The following is a 23,077-nucleotide window of genomic DNA, read 5'->3' on the forward strand; positions in this document are numbered from 1 at the left end:
TCATGTGAACAGAAACATGAGGAACATCACCCAAGGCCAGACTGCCTGCCTTCTGGTCTCCCTAAGGCTTTCAGAGGCGGTCAGGGGAGTCGACAACGCGTCCTGGCCTCTTCAAAGGAGGAACCCTACTCCTGCTCCCATGTTCCTTTCCCTTTACCTCTTTTTCAAAGACATCTAATATCAGTGACCTTGATTTAGGTTTTCCATATGCCCTAAGAGGTAAGGACTCTGGAGCTGAACCCATCTCAGAGTAGGAAATGAAGCCCTGCCTCCCCTCACCTCTGCAAAGAAGGCCTTGAGCTGGTCCAGGTGTTGGAAGATGCTAGGCGAGTTAGTGTCCAGACGTGCAAGGCGTTGGGCTGCTTCCTCGGCTGACAGCCGAGCTGGATGTGGCTCCTGTGGACAAGTGGCCGGTCAGCACCATGGTATGGGCATCCCTGACCGTGATCCCCCAAGCCCCAAGGTGGCCTTACCTTTAGCAGCTGACAGGGAGTCTGCCCGAAATTACTGATGATGCCCTCCAGAGCCTTCCGTTCCCGCTCATCCACCACGTGGTCCAGGTCCACGGCCCCTGGGCAGGCAAACAGGGCAGTCAGGACTCCCTCTGCACCCTCTGCTCCCAGCCCCCACTCCCGCTGCACCCCGGCCCCCGAGTGAGTCCAGGCCACCGCCCACCCTCATAGGTGCAGTAATAGAAGACGTTGAGGGCTTCTTCCGCAGCTGGGCCCCGCTGCTTGTAGCCAAAGATGAGGTCAATCCACTCATGCAGGTGGGCAGACACATACTCTGACTCCTGGGGGTGGGGAGGGGCCAGTCAGTCCAGAGACAGCTGACCCCCCCACCCCACCCCTGCCCCTCAAGCCTGGGGCACCTGTCTGCCTGTCTGTGCTCATCTCCTCACCAGAGCCTGGCGGTGCTGCTGGATGAAGTCCTCAGGAGAGCTGGCCCACGGAGGCAGCACCACGTCGCCCACCTTCTCGTTGGTCAGCTGGAGGCAGCCCAAGTCGAAGCCTGGCACAGAGGACTGGGTCAGCTGTCTCCCTGTGCCATCTTCACGTGCTCCCTGGCCACCCCCCTGTGCGCTCTGTCCCCAGCTCTCACCGTTCTGGTTTTCCAGGAAGTCGGGGAAGTAGAAGAACTCTGGGATGAGCTCCTTCACATCAGCAGGGCTCTCCAGGCGGGCCTGCCAGGCTGCTGCCACTGAGTGGAACTGTCGGTCGGAGCAGTCAAAGCTGCAGGAAGGGCACAGGCCAAAGTGAGGTGGGGAGAATGAAGTCAAGGAAGGAGAGCTGTAGCTGGGGGAAAGAAGGGAACCTACTCCCATCATCTGCAGCAGCCCACCCCCACCCTTGCCATCTGCCAGCCCCGCCCTGGGCCGCACCGGCCACTCTGCAGCTGGACATGCAGGGAGGTGAAGGGTTCCACGCGGATGAGGTAGTGCATCACGCCTGCGGCGTTGGAATAGTGGGTGCCATAGTGGAACTTGTCAATGGTGCCCGCTGGGTCCTCGAAGCTCTCGTACCTGGAGCCACAGTTAGAGGGGAGTCAGCAGGAGCCCTGCCCTCACCCATCCCGACCCTCAAGCCCGACCTTGCCCACATGCTCACTTCTCCCTCACGAGTTGGGCGTGCTTGGGATTCACCACACCGATGGGCTTGGACAGGTCGCGGAAGACGGCCGGGTTGCTGAGGTCCAAAGTTGGGGACACGTAGTCCTGCAGGACCCAGGGGAACTGGCCACCCACCCATGAAGGAGCTGCATGAGGGTCCTGATGGCCTACCTGCCCAGCCTGCCCTGCCCTCACCCTCAGGAAGATGGGCAGAGCCGAAGGCAAGGGGGGGAGGGGGCAGGGTGCACCACTTGGAGGGACCCAGGGAGGCAGGCCAGAACAAGATTCCCTTCAGGGAGAACAGAGGCCAGGGGGGTATGTTGGGTGCGGGGAGAGGCAGGCTCAGGGCTTGGCCCACCATCAGCGCCTACACTGGAGTGAAGCAGGGTTGGCAGACCAGAGGGGCAGGGGTGGAGATAAGGAGTGGCTCCTCACCACAGGGTACTGAGACAGGTCATTGTAGGTCCGCCCCGCAATGGTGTTGAGTTGCATCAAGTACTCGAAGTTGGAAATCTCACGCTGTACCCATTTCTGGGGGGGCAGGGGCAGGCAAGAGGTGAGTCAGCTGGACTGTCCAGCACTCCTCCCAACCACAGGACCCTGGCCTTGCCCCCCTGCCTCCTCACACTCGAGGTCTCTCACCTGGGTGAGGCCGGAGGCACGCAGCATCTCCTGGGGGGAGCGGCTGCTTAGGTAGCCTTGGGCCGGGGGTCGTAGGCGCAGGAGCAACGAATACATCTGGTTCCGTACCTGGGTGTGGGGTGGGATGGGGTAGGGTTGGGGCCTGGGGGCCTGGCAAGGAGACGAGGCTATGGCCCCGCCCACCTTGCACGGGAAGTTGAGGAAGTAGTTGGCTTGATCAATGAAGAAGAGCTCGAGTGCTGAGCGGCGCAGGTTGAAGCGGCGCAGGTGGACCTCTCGCAGCTGCGTGAGCGGGCGCCGGAAGTCGTGGCCGATGCCTGTGCGGATGGACATGGGTGCAGCAGTCACTCACCCTGGCCCCACCAGGCCCCAGCCATCCCCTGCTGTCCTAACCAGCTCTAGTAGGACGCACCCTCCTCCGTTTCCACACGCTCGGCGCTGCCATCATAGAAGTACACGTGCTGTGTGGTGATCTCCAGCAGCCCTGGGATCACAGCCACCACCGTGACCAGCTGACACTCGGCTGAAAGCACCAGCTTCTCATGTTGCTCATCCAGTTCCACTGCCTGCATCCTGGGGGCCACACCGACTTCAGGCTCAAGGCTCTAGGACCCCCTTCCGGATAAGCCCAAGACCACACTCCGGTGCCACCAGGTCATGGGGTACATTCTCTCATGCTTCCCAGAAGAGAGGAACTGTCCAGGGTCCCAGTGCCCACTGACCCCAGTCCCCACCCCAAAACTGGGCCTCTGAGTGTCTTGCCAGGACACCAGCTCCTAACCCTGGCCCATTCAGCCCCTGCCCACTCCCTTGGGGCCCCGTGTTGATCTGGTTTGTGTTTCTCAGTCCTGGCCTGGGGTGCCTAGTGATCAAAGAGCCACTGCCACTTCTGCTAGACAGCTCTCCCCACCCCCACCCCCCACATCCCACCTGATTTTGGACAGTCCCTTCACGGTGTTTTGTTTGTTTGTTTGTTTTAAAGATTTTATTTATTTATTCATGAGAGACACAGAGAGATAGAGATATAGGCAGATATAGGCAGAGGGAGAAGCAGGCTCTCTATGGGGAGCCCGATGCGGGACTCAATCCCAGGACTCCGGGATTACCACCTGAACTGGAGGCAGATGCTCAACCGCTGAGCCACCCAGGGCTCCCCCCTTCAGGGTGTTTACCCCTGTCCCAGGAAAGGAAGCGACTCGGGAGTCAGTCCCACAGTGGGCACGTGTCCACTGGAGTAGGCCCCCTGCTCCCCGCTCCCCACTCTCCTGGTTGCACTCTCCCAGCCCCACTCACGCTTTCTCTAGCGCAGCCAGCTCTTCCTCGCTCAGCTGGTCTTCCTGCAGCTCCTCGGGTAGAGTGCTGACTTTGGCCTCCTTGGTCACCGCTAGAGGCAGCGAGGCCTCCTCTGTAGGTGTCAGGGGGCCCTCACCTGCAGTGCGCCCAAGGGTGTTCAGTCAGAGCTGGGCAGGGCAGGGCTGACGAGGTTGGGCAAGATCCAGCTCAGGGCACCCTTTCTCACCCAGGTTGTCCCGCAGAGCGCTGGCTTCCAGGTGCGGGTTGAAGTGGTGGTTGGGCACTAGCTTCAGACGCATGCGCGAGTACGTCTCGGCGCTGGACAGCTTCCAGCGCGGAACAGGTGGGTCCCTGCAGGTGCGTCCAGGAGGGTGGTCACGGGTGGGCACGGCAGTCCGTGAAGTCCCCATCCCTCCCGGGCCTCACCCCAGGCGCAGCCCCTCCCAGGCCCCACCTCAGGGCCCAGGCCCCACAGGGGCTGGAGAGCTGCCGCCACAGCGCCCCCCAGTGCAGCAGGGCGGTGGACTGCTGCGCTGCCTGCTGCTTCACCGCGGCCCCGTAGCGCAGCCCTTCCAGGCGCACCCGCCTCTGCGCGGGTTCCAGCACCAGCTCCTGGGGGTGGGGGACGGAGGAATGGGGTCAGTCCTGCCGGCGGCTTCCGGACCCACCAGCCGTCCTCTGGGCGCAGGAGTGGGGCGGCTCCCCATCCTGGCCGCAGGCTGCCCACCTGGAAGGCCCGGCGGCCCTGTGTCCGCTCCCGCTGGCGCCGCTGTCCACTACTCATGAGCGTGTCGTAGCAGGCGTTCCAGAAGCCCGACATGAGGTCGTGGCTCTTCGCGTACGTGTCCATCTCGAACTGCGACATGGTGGGTTGTACCTGCAAGATTGGGCAGGGAGAGGAGATCAGCGCTCGGTGCGGGGCCGGGCGGGGGCGGGGGGGTCCCCATGTCTCTTCCCGCCCCGCCACCTCCAGGCACCTGCTTATCGATGAAGTGGCGCCATTCAGGTGTGGCACAAAAGGCCTGGAAGTCCTCAAAGAAGGTGGGGCTACCGTTGGTGGGTGGCAGGGAAGGCAGTCCCCACTGGAGCCCCAGCGGCCCATAGGCACGGTCCAGCAGCGTCCGCACCAGAGGTACCAGCCACGAGCAGCGTTCAGTGGCAGCAGCAGCTGCACTTGGGGACTCCTTGTCCTGGGTGGTCGTTTTTGAGGGGGAGGTGTTCAGCGCCCGCGCCAGGGCCGCTTCCAGCTTAGACAGCACATAGCAGGCCTCTTCCCGCCGCATGGGCACTGTGGTCTGCAGCAGTGAGTGCAGCTTCACATAGGCCTGGGCGTGCAGCTGTGGGCAGCAGGGGGTGTGAGTGGCACCCAGCCACTTCCCAGGCTCCCCACACCTGCCACTGCGGAACCAACCCACCCGGTGCTCACCTGTGGGTCCTCCAGCAGGATGTAGCCAAGCACTAGGCGCAGGCCAATCTGTGCCATCTCTCGGAGATCCGCTGTGCCATTGGCCAGGTGAGGCCAGGCTCCCAGGCGGTCAAGCAGGCTGCACACTCCTTCAAAGAGCTACAGCCCAACATATTCCAAGCAGCCATCATCAGAGGAAGCCAGAAGCCCATGGGGAGGGAGCAAGGTAAGGTTTAGTCTGGGGGCCAGGTGGGGTTTGCACACACAGACACCATGCTGATGCACCCATGAATGTGCCTGTGCACTCCTCCACCTCCCACACCAGATGCCTGCGGGCTCACGTGAACACGTGGACTCGTGTGGCTCACAGGCCTCTGAGCTGCCGCACCTTCTCACTCCACAGCTCCTGGTTACCGTGGCCCTCTGCGCACAGGAAGTCCTGCAGCAGGCGCAGCAGCCAAAGCGCCTGCTGGGTAAGGCTGGCCAGGACTCCAACGGGGGCCTCTTTGATGTCGGTCAGGGCTGATTCAAGCATCATCTCCAGGAGGCTGGGGAGGGGCGAGAGACTCAGGTGTCTGCCCGACTGCCTTCTCTGCCCTCAGGCTCCTCAGGGAACCCTCACTCCCCCGAGTGGCCTCCTTACCTGCGCTTGATGCAGTCCGGTGGCCGCACAAGCGTAGCAGAGGCCCCCAGCTGGGTGAGCACCGAGAACACCTGGCCGCGCTCCCGCCAGGCGGCCTCATCACTGCCTTCCACACCACGCCATGTCACCGAGAACAGCACGTTGGTGAGCAGGTTGCACAACTCCTCCTCAGAGGTTTGCTGTGGGCACAGATGCGAGGTGTGGGATGGGTGGGGAAGGGAGGGAACTGCTGACTCTCACGCTCTCCCTGTGGAGCACCCCTTGCCAACCACTACTGGGTGTCCCTACTAGGAGGGACAGCCCTTGGCCAACAGACAGCCTGGGGCCTAGAAAAAAGGTGTAGAGAGGACTTAGCCACTGCTTGAATTCCAGGGAGAATCCTGAGATTTCAGTGACTTGTCAGAGGAGATGAGGTGGTTCACAAAATTACCCCACGGTTCTCACAGGCCTCATGAATTGTCCTGGAATTCTCTGGAAAATGCCTTAGTATAAGCAGAGATCCCTCCCCCAACCTGGAAACACAAGGCAGATCCCTTAGAGTGATGCTGCCCAGAGACCCTGTAAAGTCTCTGCCCTCCAGGCTCTCTTAAGGACTCTCCAGAGCCTGGCTGGTGTCCTGACCCTGGCCTGACATCATTTGTCCTATTCTGGGACCCCGTCAGGAACACAACTGCCGCTAAGAGCTAGCAGGGGCAGCACCCATGCCAACTGGGTGAGAGCTAGAGCCGCGATGTCAGATAGTACCCTACCCATAGAAAGGTCATACTGCGTGCCCTGGGTCCCAGAGGGGTCTCTCAGAACCGCCCAGTGGCACAGGGAGGACTCGTCTCACCTGAGGGTTGCTGGCATTTGAGGCATCATCCCCACTGGTGGTGGGCTCCGGGAGGCTGCCATCCTCCAGCACATTGGAGAGACTGGAGCTATGGCGGCCGTGGGCAACAGGGAAGGGCCGGGGCCCGTCCAGCGGGGACGGTGTGCCAGGCTGGCTGGCTGGAGTAAGAGTCCCACTGCCGCTGCCACCACCCCCGCCGGCAGTGTTGCATGAACCCACGCTGGCCCGTTCCAGGCCCAGGTCAAAGGGTATACAAAATGGGGAGAGAGCATGATAAAAGGTGTCAGGGTCAGGGCTGGGGGTCTCTGAGGGCAAGAAGACATCCGAAGTCTCAGGTGACTCGGTGGGTGGCTTGCATAGGGCTGGCTCTGGGGAGAAGGGCAGGGGACTGGCAACTGTGGTGGCCTCCAGGACGTACAGCCGGGTCAGCACATCCTGCCAGCCAGCCTGTCGGGCCAGCAGCCGCACTATGTCTGGCTGTCCATAGATGAGGTGGAAGAGCTGCCGGGCCAGGGCACAGCAAGTCAGGGATTCATCTGGCGGTCTGCCTCCAGACCCCCCACCCCAGGGCCTTTGCAGGGAGGCCTCCAGAGAGCCTTCATCACCAGCAGGTGAAGTGAAGCCCCCAGGGTCGAAGCCCCCTTTTCTGCAAGCTTTCACCTCCCAGACTCACCTGGCGACAAACGTCCAGGCGGACGCTGAGGTCGGCTTGGAGGGATAGCTGCACCACGGCCAAGAGATCAGAGAGGTTCACGCAATCTGGAAGGGTGGTCAGAGAGGCCCTGAGGAGCTGAGCCCCGAAGGGGACCTTGCTCCCCCTTTGGCTCAGCCCTGGCCCCCCGTGCCGATGCCTTCCCTACATCTGCCTGCTCTGTTTCCTGGACCTGTCTTACCCTTCCACCTGGCCTGCCTCCTGGCCCCCACCAGGTTGTACCTGCCCCCAGGAACAGCTTGTAGAGGCCCTGGCAGAGCTGGGGGGAGGCAGCCCCCTCTGGCAGGCAGGCAATGAGACCCTGGAGACTGTATTCTCGCAGCCGAAGCCGCTGACGGCTCCGCTCAGGTAAGCGCTCATTCTGCTGCAGTTTGCGCAGGATCTGGGGGGAGGGGGAGGGAGGATCACAGGGGGTTTGTCATCATGAGGAAGGAGTTACTGGAGGAGGGAAGTCACCACGTAGGTCTGTGGCTCCGAGAGGGACCTGTTTCACCTCCCTGGCCCTTGGGGAGGGGCCCCGGCAGATGGAATGCTAGGGTCAGCGCAGGCTGGCTGTACCTTGCAGACTCGGTCGGGCAGCAGGGGCAGTGACCTCGGCTGCACTAGCAGAGCCAGCAAGACCTCCAGGTTCCCTTGCTCCAACAGGAAGATGGCCAGAGACTCCTGTGCTGGTGAGCCCTGCAGCAGTGCCAGTAGCAGGTCCAGAGCACCCACCACCTGGGGACACAGTCTCATTCTGGGCTGGCTGCTCCCCTCAGCGTAGCCACACCCCACCCCTCACCCAAGCCTCACCCTCACCACCCTCCAGCCTACCTGGCCATCATCACCTGCAGCCACCAGAAAGCTAAGCACAACCTGCATGTCATCAGTGGCAGAGCTCCGAACCAGCAACTCCCGCACCAGGCCAAGGAGTGAGGTCTGCACGGTGTGCACATCGTCAGCCGCTAGGGGGTGCTCCCGCTGTGGGCTGAGCCGGTCCCAGCAGGCACAGCCACCCAGGACCAGGAGAAGGCAGGGGAAGGGGGGGAGAGAGCAGGGAGAGTGGCAGGTGAGCTGGGGGACCGAAGCACATTTCCAAGGTCAGAGGCAGCTGTGTGGGCCCCATAGCTTGTCTGCCCCCGCCAGCCTCACCTGTAGTGGGTGCGCAGCGCATCCAGGATGAACTGAACCCCATACTTCTTCCGCAGCTTCTGTCTGTGTTCCCGGACTATGCTAGACATGTACTGGATGTGGCCTGAATGGGCATCATCAGAGGACTCAGGCCACCAGGTATCCCTCTAGGACAGGGCCATGTCCCTGCCAGATCTCCCGGGGGGAGGGTTACGTTCCCCCTCAGATGCTCTAGAGCAGATACGTCTCCTCAGATTGCCTGGAGCGGGGTTATCGCTTCTCAGAAACTCTACCCCCCCGCCCCGCCTCTCCCGGTGGCATCCCCTCCTCCGAGTCCCCACACCTACCAAGGCGCACGGCAAAGTCACTGGGGCTCCAGAGGTGGAAGTTGAAGAGCAAATGCTGGTAGAGCAGGTACAGGAGGGGCCCACTGCCCTCTGCTGCCACCTGCTCCATCAGCAGCTGGGCAGACATGAGCACGTTCATGTCCATGGCCCAGCTGGGAACCTGGAGTGGAAGGAGCCAGGGTGAGGTGGCAGGCCCGGGCCGCGTGCCACTGAGCCTCCCAGCACCCACCCTGCCCCGCACAGGCGGAGGGGTGCGAGCACCCTGCCTGCTCAAAATCCGTCTGCAGCTCCCGGCTGCCTCTGAGGTACAAGCTTCCCAGACTGCTGTGCGGGTCCCCTGCCCCAGTGGGTGCTGGCACTTCCACCAGACCCTGTCAGCCGAACCCTGCCAAGCCTGGCAAGGCCCCGCTCTGATGCCACCACCTCTCCCAGGAGGCTCTCCCTGAGGACGCAGGTTCCCCTTCACCCAGTCCCCTCGGTCAGACAGCGCAGCACCCAGCCCGCCCTACCTTACGCAGGAGGGCCCCAATGATGGCAGGCCCCTGGCACTGCACCAGGCTCTCCTGGTTCACAGCATGGCCCTGCAGGAAGTTCCGCAGCATCAGCAGAAAGGCAGCCACGGCATTCCTCTCCATGCGCACCTCTACTGGCCACCAGGAAGGGGACAGATGTGTGTCAAGGGCCTGCCAGTGGCAGAGACCTCAAGCACGCCAGCCTTCTTATCATGCCAGGATGCTCTCGCCACCCTAACCCAGGCACCAGGGCTTCTTACCTGAGGACTTGCCCAGTGGGAGAAGCAGGCCCTGGGTATTGTGGCCAGAGGTCAGTTCAGGCCCCACAAGGTCATGTGTCTCGGCTGGACCTGCCTCGGCCTCTTGGGGCTGTGAGGCCACTCGCTCCAGCAGGGGCAACAGGGCAGCCATGCCTCCCACACAAGTCACCACGTCCTAGGGGAAAGGCTAGCTGTATGAGGGCAGCTCCGAGCCATTTCCTGCCCCACTCTGCCATAGCAGGCTTTCCCGGCTGGGAAGCTGGGTCCAGGGGAGGTGGCTTCCCCAAAGACCTTCCAGGGCATGGTGTGGCTCCCCAGCCCGCCCTGCACACACACGTGCCCGTGCTCAGGCTCCCTGCACTCCCTGCCCGTGCACACACACACCTTCACGTCCCAGGTCTCCACCCTGTGGCCCGTCAGGCGGCCATCCAGCCCATGGCCAGGGGACAGGTCCAGGCAGATGTTATTCCTACAGGCCTGGGGGCAGGGGGTGGGCAGGTGGCAAGGGTCAGGTGGAAGGCAAGGCGGCACATGGAGTGTGGGGGCCAAGGGCAAGGTAGTAGGGTCGAACCAGTTGCCCCCCCACCTGATACCTGAGGTGAGTAATGGAGGAGCAGCTTGGTGCTAAGCTCATGCAGCTCACTCTCGGGCTTGAAGGGTGCCACCTCATTGGGCCCTGGGGGGAGGGGTGGGCAGAGGGCTTCAGAGCTGGCTGGGCCTCTGGCCAAACCCCATCCAGAGCCTCCCTCTTCTCTTGGCCGATCAGAGGACATATACCCCCAGGGGTGCCTTCTTCCTCCTAGATCCCTGAGCACTTTATGAGCCCCGACTACCCGGGGCTGGGGCAGGGCCCAGTGGGTGGGGGTGCTCACCCAAGGTGAACAGGGCCCGCAGGGCCGCTGGCGGCAGCACTTCATGGAAGATGACTATGGTCCCTAGCTCCCCCTCCAGGGATGTGGGGCTGCCCCACCGAGTGTCCTGTGTGCCTGCAAGGGTGGAGCTGATGGTGCCCTCCTGCAGGGGGGCCACCAGTCCAGACCCCCAGCCAAGCCCTGCGGTGGCTGGGACTGACTGGGAGCGGGAAAAGGAGGGATGCGCGTGAGCCAGGGCAGCAGGGACCGGTGGCGTGGGTGGCCCCGTGGTGGTGGTCGTTGTGCGGTGCCCAGCGGAGCCGATGCAGCAGGAGGAGAAAGGCTGCGGGGCCAGGGTTGGGGAAGTGGTCAAGTCACAGCAAAGCCTGAGGTTCCACCTGCATCCAGGTCCTCACAGAGACCCCCCCCGCCCCCCGCCACGGCTGCACAGACCCCAGAGGCTGAAGGTTGAGGCCTACATGGCAGAGGCGGGGGGAACACTGGGGCTCCAGGCTTCACCCTCTCCAAGATGCCCCAGCTCCCCAAGGCCTCCCCAAACCCTGCATGGCACACCTCACTGAGAGAGGGGCAGCGAAGGGGCGCCGTCTGGACCAGCTGGCCATCTTTGTAGACGTGGACCAGGTTTTGGCTGAAGGGCCGGCGCCCAGGCACATGGACGATGGCCACACAGTGCTGGAAGAGAAGCCACAACATCAGGCTGCGGGCCGGCACCTGGCGTCCCCTCCGCCCCGGACCGTACGGGAGAGAGGCTCACCCAGGCAGAGTCGGCAAAGGACACCTCAGGCAGGCTCATGGTCAAGTACTCCTTCCGGGTACACACGGCCACCACGAGCGTGCCGGCTGCTGTGAAGAAGGCCTCAAACCCCGAGCCGCTGCTGGTGAAGAAGCTGCGGGGGCCAGGCGAGCCCGTTAGTCCGCTGCTCGCCCACTCGCCCTGCCACGGCCCCCGCTCCCGGCAGCCACCCACCTGTACAGCTGCTTTCGCTGGGGTGGCCGGGAGGGGGCCGGGCCAGGGGCCGCGGCCACGGGGTGCAGACAGAGCCAGGCGTGGAAGGTGAAGCCGGGTCCCGGCCATCGCTGCACGGGCGGCACCATGATACCCGCCATGCCGGGCGTCAGGTCGAAGTAGTGTAGGGCGCGCGCGCCGCCCTGGTGCCGGGCCATGCCCGATAACGCGCGGATGACGGCACCGGCGTGTCTGGCGTTCCCGGCCTCGGCCCCAGCCGGCCCGGAGTCCAGTCCTGCGGGGGGGCGTAGCAGGCAGCGCAGCTCCAGGGGCCTTAGAGACACGCGGCCCAGCGCTTGCAGCAATGCCAACAGCTGCTCCTGGCAGTGGGCCCCCAAGGCTGCCCCCGCGCCGAGTGTCTCCAGCAGGTGGCCCACCAGGCCTGCCTGCACGCACGTGGCCCTGCTGGCAGGGCAGCTGTCACAGAGCCACCGAAGGCGTTGTGCGAGGAAGAGCCGCAGCTCCGCCGTGGGCAGCGCCGGCAGCCACTGCATCAGCATCAGTACCGGCTGCTCGTTGAGGATTGGTGGCGGCGGACATATGCTGTGGTCGCCCTCCACAGCCTGGGGATAGAGAGAACAGACAGCTCCTGGGCAACAGGCATGGGGCGGGCCACCCTGCCAACCGCGGGACTTCCCTGTTTCGGGGCATGTGCCTTCAGCCCAGGAGAGCAACACAAGCTACCCCATGATGGGCCTCCAGCACCATTAACCTCCCAAGCCTTAGCTTTGGGTCTGGGATGGCCTAACACCCAGCTGTATGTTCCCTGGATGATCTCGGGGTCTCGCTCGCATGCACCAGATCTTCATCCTGGTGACAGGACACCTGTGGTCAGGTCACAGGTCGTACTGTGTGATCCCCACGGCCGACAGAGCCCCTACGGCAGAGAGCTCACCTTCCATGGTAACTCAGTCCTGACCGCCCTCGGGACCCTGACCCCACACACCACTGCCCTCACCATGTTGAGTAGCTCCTGTAGCAGCCGGTGCGTGGGGGGACCGTGGCTCTGCAGAACCTCGTGCAGGTGAGGGAAGCCGATGCGCTCTTTAAACACCTCCTGTGCAGGGTTGTGTGGGGAAGAGGGGAACATGCATGTGGGCCCCAGGGCCAACCCACACCCCATGGAAACCCTGGAGGAAGGACCATCTTTCAAGGCTCCCACACCTGGCTCTGCTTCTGGGTCATGACGCTAGAGAGGGCAAGGGGGCTGAGGATGGATGCAGGGATGAGGGTCCCCCTCGGAAGGCTACAGATCATCCCCAGTCCAGCCCTGACCTAGGATATCCAGCTGACAGCACTGAGCTGCACCCCACAGGGCAAGATGGTCGCTTCCTCAGCTCCCTTGCTCTAACAGCCACCAACCAGAGCAGTTCTGGGGACACGTGGTCAGATTAACCCCACCCCACACCCCTACCATAGCCAGACTGCGGCGTCCTCACCTTGGCTGAGGGGGAGCCGCTCATGATGCAGGTCAGGACCCTGACCACATGCACTGCAATGGCATCTGTGTCCTGGTCCAATACCTTAGGATGGGGAGGGCCAGTCAGAAGAAGCAGGTACCAAGGTGTCACAGCGGGCAGCCCCCTGCTCCTGGTGTAGGGCCAGGACACGTAGCTGAGCTGGCTGGAGGCCTTGGGAGCGTGGTACCAGGCCTCCTGCTCCTTGTCTGAACTAATGTGACCCTCACTCTGACCCTATGCCAAGCAGCTTGGCAAGACCCACTTTGACAAAGAGGCCAGGGAAGAGACCAGGACCGGGAATGGCCTCCCTGGGACAGATCAACAGGGTACTCTCTCGCCATACCCCTTTGTCCCCCACTGTCTGGTAGGCTTGCAGGCCTCTGTCCCCACCCATTCCCCCCCATGCTAGACACACATGTGCAGGCAGGCAGGCAGGCAAGTGCTCCATCACCCATGATTGACAAGGGGGTGGGAAATGTGGGGATGATCAATCACAGGATGTGAGAACCAGAAGAACCTTCGAGACCTTTGGGTCCTACCCTGCCCCTTGCCCCGAGATCCAGGTGGGGACACTGAGGCCCACCTTGGCTGACATCTAGAAACATGCTGCTCACTTGCCCTACCCCACCCCTGAGGGTTGAGGGATCAGGAGGGCTTAGAGAATTTGCCAGGCTGCCAGGGTGCATTTTGGCTCCATGGGGCCTGACTCCCCAAGTGACCTCATACCACCTTCAGGGCCTTAATTTCATATCTGTAAAAACCAGGGGTCTCACCTGCCCTTGCCTGTTTTGTAGACAAATAGATATGCAGGTTCTCAGAAAAGACAAGTGCAATAGCCACAGAAAGGCTGCCTCATGAAGACAAAGCTGGGGGCCTCTGGAGGTGGGGGCCCAGGGGTTAAGCCAACAGGGAGAGGGTTCTCCGTGCAGAGCCCCCAAATGACAGCTGGCAGTTTCTTACAGCTCCCTTGGAAGGTGAGGCAGAGAGAGCATCATAAGGGGATGAAGGACTCCCAGTGACCTACCTAAGGGAAGTACAAGGATCCATGGGAAGAAGTGGCCCCGTGTGGAAGACTTCCTTATCTGTGAGGGGCCACAGCCAAGTCCCATAGTATCTGGGCTTCAGTTCCCCTTTTGGGACTGGGGGCAGGTGGTTGAGTTTCGAAGGTTCCTTCCAGCTTGGCCAAGCCAAACCCTAGCTCCCAATACTAATACTAAGTAGGGCACAGATCACTGCTACCCATTCCCTAGGATAAGGGTCTAGAAGGTGGATGACACAGCATGGGGGACCCAGCCCCATCACTACCAGGCCACAGCAGGCCTTATGCATGTATCAGCTCCTTCCCCCTGCAGAGGCAGTAAGGGCTCAAAGAGGGAGGCGCAGGTGGTGGGTGCCCAGGGAGGCGAGTGCCTGAGCAGGTCAGCCCCAAGGTGGTACCTTCTGGACATCGGGCTCGGTCAGTAACCGGGTAGCCAGGTCACTGTCCCCCTCAGGGGGCGCCCGGGCCTGCAGGTACAGCTGTGGGGAAGGGGGAGGGCACAAGGTAGAGGAGGCAGAGGAGAGAGAAGAGGAGGAAGACGGGGAGAGGGATGGGGTTAGAGCAGGACCAGGGGCAGCAGCTAGGGCTCTGCCCCCGAGGCAAGGCTATGTGTGCCGTGACACCCAGGCAGAGAGCTGGGTCCGGCACCAAGGAAGGCAGGGATCTGAGAGCTGCCCATGCCCTGCTCAGAACAGAGTTGGGCGCGGGAGGCAGGTAAGTGGGCAGCAGTAGGTACTCTAAAACAGCCGAGCCCTCCTCCTGCCCCTGGACTTGGGGCTGGGGAAAGAGGGACGAAGGGCCAGGGCAGCTCCTGTCCTTCCATGACATCTCCCTCCTGTGGGGTGCAGAGCCATCCTGAGCCTCGGGCCATCCCCCCAGACACAATCCCCCAGGCCAGTCCAGCCCAGACTGGCTCAGCAGCAGTGTGGCCCCCAAAAGTGGTTCCAGGCCCCCCACCCCCACCCCGAGCTGGGCCCCGCCCACCTTGCTGTTCTGGATGAGGCGAGTCAGGTGTTCGAAGCAATTGTTGCTGAGGAAGGTGGCCTGTAGCACCGGCCGGTCCTCACATACCAGCATCCTGGGGATGGCGTCTGTGGAGGGGTCTAGGGTCAGCCCTGCTCAACCCCCTATCAGCAACCTGTCCTCTCAGCCTTAAACCTTCTTCCCATGCTGCCCGGTCCTGCCTTCCATCATCACTTAGACTTTCCCCTGCTAGAGCCACCTCCCCAAGAGCCTGGGAGCCCATACCCACCGAGCATGCTGACCCGTAGGGTGACAAGGGCCTCTTCAGGGCCTGGGCTTGGGCCCGCTGGCCAGTCGGCATTAAGGATGCGGAAGTAGCCCTCAAGCAGGGTGCGGAGCTCTGGCCCACGAGGGGGTGTGCGGCTGGCATGCAGGACATGTACTGCCCCCACGAGTGCCTCCAGCGCCAGGGGCACTAGGCGGGGGTCCTGGGCTGGCCCATGGTCCCAGCCCCGTACCACACCCAACAGGCCCTGCACAGAGCCAGCGCTCACAGCCATCTGCCCGTTCTCCTGCAGGTGTGGGCAGAGATGCCAGTGGTCAAGGGGCTCGACCAGCAGAGACCCTGAGATGGCCACCCTCTGGTCCACAGGCTCCTCCTGGCTTACCTTCCCTCCCGCAAGGACAGCACCAAAGAGATGGACGAGACGCAACAGCAGCATGGGAGGCAAGCCATCTGCATCCTGCAGGCTCTCTGGATGGGGTGGGTGCACAGGACAGGACAATATCACCAAGTTTGCAGGGGACTACCCAAGAGGAGGGTGTCCTGGGTTGGGGTAGAGGGCTGGGACACCCAGTGTAAGGGAAAAGACCTGGTTCTATATTTGGGATTCCAAAATGTTATGGTTCCATGCTGGCGGGGGCATCTAGGGAAGACAGGGCCTTTCTTTGGGGAGCTTGAAGGGGATATGGTCCTGCCCTGAGAGCTTAGCCAGTTCCCCAGACCTTAATCCCCAAAGTGGGGACCCCAGGGTAAGCACACACACCACACCACTCTCCACCCCACTTCCCCGTGGCAACCCAGGGTTTGGCTTCTCAGATACAAATCTGGTCCTGCTACCCTGTGACAGTTGGAACTTCCTGTAACCTGCTCTGGGGACCTTGCTGTGTCTATCATACAGATGCCCCTCACCCCCACCCATGCCCCCAGTGGGGACTTCTAGGGGCTTTCAGGGTTTCATATGTGGGAGGCCCACCTGGCCCTGCTCCAGCAAAGCTGGACAGGATGCCAGGCCACAGACTGCAACACAGAGAGCAGATGGGACCAGCCCTGGGGTCACATGAGTGGTGTCAATGGTGGGAGTGGGGGAGTGGGGGGCAAGAGCAGGGCTCACTAGATTCAGGTGGCATGGGATGGGACAGCTCCTGGGCACAGGGCTTATGAGCTGAAGCCTGAGAATGCAGGTAGCCCAGAAAGGGTGAGGAGACAGTAAGGAAAGATGTGGGATAATTTGGGGACGGAGAGGACAGGGTGCAGAGGGCAAGTTGGAAAGGAAGGCTGTGGGAGGAGCAGGATCTGATCCTGAGATGCCAGGCCACCAGTGAGGGATTTATGGCAACAGGAACAAAATCCAGTCTGTTCTGAGAAGAGCACTCAGCCTGTGGGAGAATGGAGGCAGGGACCTCCCCGCTCTCCCCTCTTGGAGCTGCTGCCCCTGCTACAGACCTCAGGCCTGCGGCCACGTGGTCTACCCCAGCACCACTTAGACACCGTCTGTCCTCACAGGACACCGCCTGTTACCAAGCCTGACCTGCCCCTGTCCAGATATATCCTGCCCCATCCCATCTAAAGTCCCGGCCAGTTTCCCTCTGATGAGAGGGAAGAGAGTCCCCTGGGGGCAGAGGTGGCCAGAGATGTCCTGGGGGTCAGCTCCTCCAGGGCTGCGGGAGCAGGAAGTGGAGACAGTGCGGATGGATGTTGTCTAAAGGACGGTAAAAGGATTGGACTGGGGAGTTTTAAGATGGTCCGATCAGAGTGAGATCCAAGTGGCTGCAGAGACCCAGGAGGCAGGAGGGAAGGAGGAAGGGAAACTGATCTTCCCCTACCGGATGGGAGGCCTTCACTCCAAGCCCAGAAAAGAAAGTACCCATTTCACCCAGAGATGCCCTTTCTGTCCCTTCTGGCCCGGAACTCCTGGGCTCTGGAGTCCCCCCTTGGTTTCCCATGAGGCTCCCAGCCCCACTTGCAGCCACCACTGAGGGCAGGTGTCCTGTTCAGCCAGCTCTGGGATGGGGAACTGCAAGAAGGGGCTCAGGTTTAGGGGTGGGGCCAGGTGGGGCCTAGGGGGGCGGAGGCGGGGCCTGACCTTGGAAGAAGGCTCCAAATTCACTGGGCAAAGCAGCCGGAGGGAACTTGTATTTGCTCTTCTCCCTGGAACTGATGACTTCCCTGGGGGTGGGGGTGGAGGTGGGGGTGGGGGTGGGGATGGGCAGGGGCCCAGGTGAGGCCAGGCACTCCACCCCTCCCTGGCCATCCTCCTTCACCCAGGTACCTGTGCCCTCCTCCCCAAAACTCTGCAGGACAGGCCACCGCCCCCCACCCCAGTCCTCTCCCCAGCCTCCTCTGGGTCCTCACCCACTGTGCTGGCGCCGCCAGGTCTCGTAGGGGTCAAAGAGGCCCTCGCAGAGGAGCAGGGCGTGCAGGGCCACGCTCTCCAGCTGCGGCCCCTGGCCCTCCTGCGATCCTGGGGCTCCTTTCAGCTGTAGGTACCAGGAGAGGGCGGAGGGGGTCAGCTGGGCCCTGGCTACTCCCCCACCCCGACCCCCATGCTCCCTCAGGGTAGGGCCCACCTCACCTCGGTTGACAGCTTCCTCAGCAAAGCCAGCACCCGGGGCACCAATACCTGGCCCCAGCCCGCCTCCACGTTCTCTGGGTTCCTGGGCGGGGAACGGCAGGGAATGGCGAGAGGTGTCACAGGAATACGCCGCCCCACTGTTGGCCCCTAGGTCCCCAGCTGCCCGCCCCCCTTGGAGAGGACGGTGACGGGGACCCACCCACCTGCAGAGAATGATGAAGAGCTTAAGCAGCACCAGGGCTTGCTCCAGGTCCCCCTCGTCCAGCTGCTCTGCCAGCACATGCAGTGCGTCTGGTGGCAGCAGCGGCACCTCTGCACCCGCCTCATCTGGTCTGCAGGGAGGATGGTCGCTAGGGCACCGAGGACCCACCGTGTCCCTGCCCCGTCCCTGCCCTCCCTGCTCTCTGGGTAGATCCAGCCTCACCTGCGTGGCTCCAGAGAGGACAGGGAGATGCTTTTCTCGAAGGCACCCACAAAGGCCTTTAGCCACTGCTGCAAGTAGCCCAGGTCCTTCTGCAGGCAGAGGGGGAACGGCCACGGGGGGGGGGGGGGGGGCAGAGAGGGCGCCGAGGACAGGGGCACACCAGGGGGTTGTCCACAGCAGCAGTGAATGGAGAGTGAAGGAGGGAGGACATGGGGTGGACAAGGATTGGGGGCAGGGCAGTGGGGGTGGAGAGGGTGAGAGACGGAGAGGGGAGGAGGGAGGACAGGAAGTTTGCAGGTCAGCATCAGAGGGCTGCCCTGCATATTGACCACTCTCCCAGGCCCCCTGTCTGCTTTTCCCAGTCTCCCAGTCTCTGCTCCCACCTCCCGAACCCTGGGGGACACAGCCAGGGGAGGGGCTTCAGTGTGCACACTCCTGGGATGTGGCTACGGCCCACATTGCTGCTGGGGCTGAAGGCCTTCCACCCACCAGCCACCCCTGATCTAAATAAAGCCTTGGGCTGCCATCTACCAGCTCAGCAGCCACCACCTCCAGGAGGCCTTCCCTGACTATGGATCCAGTGCTACATGTGTGCGGTGGACCAGGCAGAGCCATGCACGCACACATTCCCCACATGGACACGCAGAATGCCCTACCTCACCCTGGGAACCTAATGCCCGCCCTGGCTGGTTACCTGGACCCCAGGCCCCAAAGCTGGTTCCATGGGTAAGGGGGCAGCGGCCGAGCCCGAGTCTGGGCGCCTGCCACCAGGGAAACTTTGGTGTGAACGGGAAACGTCCCCTCCCGCCCCGGCCAGGGCAGGAAGCGCAGAGTCACGGTGGGGGAGGCGGGCTGCTTCCTCCCGGCAGACCGCAGGGATGTGGGGGGGCCCAGGGGCACCCAGGGCCCTGCAAGAGAAGCTGTGAGGGACCTGGCCCAGCACTGAGGGCGGAGCCTGCAGCGCAGTGGGGCGGGGTCACCCTGCCCGGGGAGGGGCTTGTGAACCAGAGAAATGTTTTACTGGCATGAGGTTGGGGACTTGCAGTCTAGGAACAGGTTCTGATTCCCGCTGCTACAAGGCCCTTCATTCAAGGCACCCACAGCTCCCTGACCTGTGTCCAATGCCTCAGGCCCAGGGAATGATGTGCAAGAGGACGACTCAGTCATACCTTTGCCCTGTCCCCCTCCCCTGTGTCCTGGCCTCTTTGCCTGGCCCTATTGGTCTCTACTCCAGGGACACAGCTGAGTAGGTCCCAGACTAGCCCCAGTCTGCTCTAACCTCTAAACCCCTCCCAGGACACAGTGGGTGGTGGCCTAGAGCTCCTCCTGCCACCCCACCCTTCTTCCCCCCAAACCAGTTGAGCCCAGAAGGCACATTTCTTTCCCAGAGCCAGAGGCTGGTAGGTCAGGTCCAGCAGACTGAAGAAGGCTAAAAAGGCAAGGGACACATCACAGGTGCTGTGTCCCAAGTGCCACAGACCTCAACTCAAGGACTTCCAGAACTACCTTGGATGGATGGCTTATTTCTGGGGCCTGTCAGCTCCGGGCCACAGGGTAGGGACTGAATGGGCCCCAAGGAGGTGGTCAGACCCCAGCAGACCCTGGGCCAGATCCACAAGAAACCTAGACAGAGCAGCTGTCACCCTGTGGTTGGGCACCTTCCTGTGCATTTGTCACAGATCTGAGGCGAAGGCAACTGAAGGAGGGGCTGGGGCCACTGAGGTGTAGACCCAACGTGCCATGGCCACTGTGACTTTCTGTCCGTCAACTCCTCTCTCCACCCTCTGCCACTGGCCACCTCTCTGCTCACCTACCTCTGTCTCTGCCCCTCCTCTCCATCCATCAGCAAGGACACCAAAGTGCCTAACCCTGAAACACCAGAGCAGGCCAGGCCTCCTAGGCCACTTCTGAACATTTCCCATAGCGTATGGGGACGGGGGGTGGGGGGCCTCCAGAGAGGATGCCTCATCCACTACAACCACTTCAGCTGCTCCTTTAAGGATGCTGAAAGTCAGACCTTTGTTTTAGGCCAGGGCCACTCATGGTTGCTGGCCAGCTAGCCCAAGCTGACCATGTGGCCTCTGCCTCAGTGACCCCACAGATCCCCGTCAACCTTCAAAACTGGCCCAACACCATCCCCACCCTCTTCTGCCCCCAAACCACCCCCAGTCAAGCCTAAATGTACATCCCTTTTGCCCACTGCAGTGCTGCTGAGGACCTGAAAGCCCACATTTGGCCATGTCCCCCCACCCTGGCCTGAGGATAGGGCTCAACTGAGCCCAGCATTGCAGGCCCCTAGACCAATCACAGCCGCTCTCCAGCCTCTCCGCCCCTGTCCATCTGAGTCACATCCTCCGGTCCAGGCCCCTGTCCACCCTATGCCCCCTGCTGTCCGTGACTTAGGCTTTTGGTACTTAAGTGGGAAGCTGCCAGCTTCTTTGTGGCCATCACCTGGATTGCCCCCCCCCCCCCAGAACCCCGAGTGGGTCCCTCAAGCTCTGCACACTGGCTTTCCACCCCTAGAACCACACCCGCAGCCTGTCCAGCAGGTCCGGGCTGGGCTGCATTAGGGGTGGAGGCAGTCAAGGTAGCCTTCATGGCTCTGGAAGAGCAGGAGGGGTCTCTGAGGCAGATGGGGGGATCATGCCTGTCCCTCATTGGACGCAGGCCCCACCTGCTTGCGGGTATGGGAGACCGTATTGGGGGGGGGGACTCACAGGTACAGAGGTGGTGCCCAATGACAAGGGGTCTAGAGCTGGAAGAGGAGGCTGTGGCGCCTGGGCCTCCCACACTCCTCAAAGAAGCTCTGCGTCTTCCAGCTCCTCCCTCATGGTCCAGCTCAGAGCAGGAATGTTGGGCAGGGCCAGCCCAGTCCCTAAGCTGAAGGGGCCAGAGTCCCAACCCCACCCCTCCCACGAAGGCAGGTCAGGAGCAGCCACACTCCTCAGGCCCTGGGGGTCCCGTGTAGGTGGTGCTGAGGCCTGCTGCAGGGGGACAAGCTGGAGGGATGCATGACCACGTCTGCAGGGGCCCCAGTCTGTGCCTGCCTAGCCCTGAGGGCACTCAGGCCCGGGGGTGGGAGATCCCCAGGGCTCCTTAGGCCCAAATAATCCCTGGGTGGACATGGAACTGCCACTTCCCCAGATCTCGGAGGGAACCCAGAAGGCGGAGGGCAGGCGGCTGTGGCACGAATGGGTGGGTGGGGCTGTCTGCCAGGGGACAGGGACACAGGGACTGCCGCGATGCTTGACCTCATGCTGCCCCTCAGCTGGCTTGCCCTGCCGCAATCCTGACACCAGCCCTTGCTTGCCCTGGGAGTCACCTCAGGGCCCAGACCTTGCTTCAAACCCCGATCCCTCCCATCACGTCTTCTCGGAGTTTATAATGGTGCAATACCCAAAAATTCCTTAACCACCACCTGGCATCCAGGGCACCTCCAGTACACACGAGTGGCCACCACTGTCTGATAAGCCAGTCACCCACCCCAGCACAGGCTCTAGGGCAAGTCCACAGCCTCCCCTCCTGTCTCAGCACCCCATGCCCCCTGGAGGGCCCAGCCCAAAGGCATTACTCACTGTCCCCCCACCCACAGGTCTGCAAGTGCTTTGCCCTCCATGTTCCCTCTACCTGAATGCTCTCCAGAGCCAGCACCTTTCTCAAGACAAAGCCTTGTGCTTCGGAGGTTGGGGCTGCCAAATTGAATCAGTGGTTGAGGGTACGGGTTCTGGAGTCCAAGCCCTGGTTCTCAGACTTAGTAGCTTGTTACTTATCGTTAATCTCTTTGCACTTCAGCTGCCCCTTGAAATCCATCCCTCCATACCTGCTTCACAGGTAAAGCCTCCCCAACCACAGCCTTCAGCACGAAAGGAGAGTGGGAGCTGCATCCCCAAATCCAGGAGCTCTGCCCTCCCAACCCCCTGGCATTTCCTAGAGCAACACTAGTGCTCTCCCCACCCACTTCTATGAGTGGCCGATGAGTAGCAGACCTTGGTTCACACGGGTGGCTGTCCCAGGCAGGTGGAAGGGTGTTGGTGGAGCCAACCATTAGATTAGAGCTAGGAGCAGGGTGAGGAGAGAAGATTGTAGCTCCAAAGTGGGTGACCCCACTAGTCAGAATTGCCTGGGGGCACATAGTGAACATCCCATTTCCAGGGACAGGCAAGCAGAAATGGGACAGGGTGGGGTGGGGTCTGATTGGGATAACCTCTCTCAGGCCTGGGGGACTCCCCACTCAGCATCAGGAGGGGGATGGCAATGTCAAGTAAAAGATGGATTCTGGCCACACCAGGGTACCTTGAGGTCAGACTTGGAGGACCTCAGGTCAAAGAATGAAGCAGAAAGATGGGGACTTTGCCAGAGGCAGGGACAACTGAGCCATAGGGGTACAAGTGCCCAGGTAGCTGGGCCAGTCTCTCCCCCTCATCTGGGGACCAGGTCTTGAAAGGGGTGGACCTTCTGGTCTCTAGAATGCCCCCCAGGGCTTAACCTTCCCCTTGTCCTATCACTATGGAAACTGAGAATTTCCTTCCAGGGTCCCCATAGTAACCGACCCTGTTTCCATGGGGACCCCACACTTCCACATCAGCTCTCCAGTTGCCATAACAACTTCAGGGATTACCAGTCTCTCCCCCCAAGCCTGGGCTCTGTGCTCTTCTCCCCATCACCCTAGACCTGCCCCCTTCAGCTGCCTTGGTCATAAAGTCAGGGAAGAGGAAACCCTGTTTGCCCCTCTGAGGTGCAAGCACTAAAGAGACTCTTCCAACTTCCTTTCTCCCATTTCAAGAGGTAAACTGAGGCACAGGGAGGAATATGACCTAGCCAAGGGCCCAGAGGGAGCAAAGGGCCTGAACAGGTGTCCATGAGGCAAACAGAGCTCATCAGTCAGGGTGAGGGACCAGGGAGGGGTGGGCAGAGCAAGGTCAACTCCAGCTCTGACCTGACCTCCCTGGAACCCTAAATCCTTGACGGCATAATTGGAGCGGTCAGCCTAGGCTCCCCACCTGGAACCTGAATGTCTGTCCCTCCAGTCCTTTGGGGCCCTGAGTGCCCCAGATGTCAGCCCCCACTCCCCCAATGTTCCCTTTCACTAGGGG

The 23,077-nt window shown here is 61.9% G+C and overlaps 1 protein-coding gene across 10 annotated transcripts in view; it reads right to left on the reverse strand.

Moving 5' to 3' along the window:
- Positions 1-23,077, reverse strand: part of NBEAL2 (neurobeachin like 2) — a 29,502-nt gene that overhangs the window by 3,003 nt on the left and 3,422 nt on the right. For 2 of the 10 annotated variants that reach the window (XM_025458303.3, XM_025458309.3), the window contains exons 2-45: positions 17,985-18,073; positions 17,764-17,892; positions 17,561-17,642; positions 17,341-17,465; positions 17,072-17,154; positions 15,374-15,459; positions 14,995-15,277; positions 14,727-14,833; positions 14,141-14,221; positions 12,683-12,766; positions 12,202-12,300; positions 11,205-11,806; positions 10,992-11,124; positions 10,790-10,909; positions 10,238-10,559; positions 9,959-10,041; positions 9,750-9,842; positions 9,366-9,540; positions 9,103-9,239; positions 8,594-8,753; positions 8,268-8,370; positions 7,950-8,103; positions 7,695-7,853; positions 7,359-7,518; positions 7,098-7,183; positions 6,425-6,925; positions 5,593-5,771; positions 5,338-5,497; positions 4,971-5,108; positions 4,522-4,881; positions 4,272-4,421; positions 3,999-4,156; positions 3,771-3,895; positions 3,545-3,680; positions 2,664-2,824; positions 2,252-2,568; positions 2,045-2,140; positions 1,608-1,732; positions 1,382-1,522; positions 1,102-1,232; positions 902-1,011; positions 676-793; positions 474-571; positions 280-396 (exon numbers count right to left, since the gene is read on the reverse strand). In XM_025458303.3, the coding sequence (XP_025314088.1) occupies positions 280-396; positions 474-571; positions 676-793; positions 902-1,011; positions 1,102-1,232; positions 1,382-1,522; positions 1,608-1,732; positions 2,045-2,140; positions 2,252-2,568; positions 2,664-2,824; positions 3,545-3,680; positions 3,771-3,895; positions 3,999-4,156; positions 4,272-4,421; positions 4,522-4,881; positions 4,971-5,108; positions 5,338-5,497; positions 5,593-5,771; positions 6,425-6,925; positions 7,098-7,183; positions 7,359-7,518; positions 7,695-7,853; positions 7,950-8,103; positions 8,268-8,370; positions 8,594-8,753; positions 9,103-9,239; positions 9,366-9,540; positions 9,750-9,842; positions 9,959-10,041; positions 10,238-10,559; positions 10,790-10,909; positions 10,992-11,124; positions 11,205-11,806; positions 12,202-12,300; positions 12,683-12,766; positions 14,141-14,221; positions 14,727-14,833; positions 14,995-15,277; positions 15,374-15,459; positions 17,072-17,154; positions 17,341-17,465; positions 17,561-17,642; positions 17,764-17,892; positions 17,985-18,073 (7,056 nt within the window). Of the gene's footprint in view, positions 1-279; positions 397-473; positions 572-675; positions 794-871; positions 1,012-1,101; positions 1,233-1,381; positions 1,523-1,607; positions 1,733-2,044; positions 2,141-2,251; positions 2,569-2,663; positions 2,825-3,544; positions 3,681-3,770; positions 3,896-3,998; positions 4,157-4,271; positions 4,422-4,521; positions 4,882-4,970; positions 5,109-5,337; positions 5,498-5,592; positions 5,772-6,424; positions 6,926-7,097; positions 7,184-7,358; positions 7,519-7,694; positions 7,854-7,949; positions 8,104-8,267; positions 8,371-8,593; positions 8,754-9,102; positions 9,240-9,365; positions 9,541-9,749; positions 9,843-9,958; positions 10,042-10,237; positions 10,560-10,789; positions 10,910-10,991; positions 11,125-11,204; positions 11,807-12,201; positions 12,301-12,682; positions 12,767-14,140; positions 14,222-14,726; positions 14,834-14,994; positions 15,278-15,373; positions 15,460-17,071; positions 17,155-17,340; positions 17,466-17,560; positions 17,643-17,763; positions 17,893-17,984; positions 18,074-18,678; positions 18,824-23,077 lie in introns of those variants that run through there. The other 8 variants (XM_025458305.3, XM_025458304.3, XM_035703287.2 and 5 more) reach the window with 8 other exon arrangements.

The sequence above is a fragment of the Canis lupus genome, chromosome 20 (genome assembly GCF_003254725.2).
Source record: "Canis lupus dingo isolate Sandy chromosome 20, ASM325472v2, whole genome shotgun sequence".
NCBI classification, from domain to species: Eukaryota; Metazoa; Chordata; class Mammalia; order Carnivora; family Canidae; genus Canis; species Canis lupus.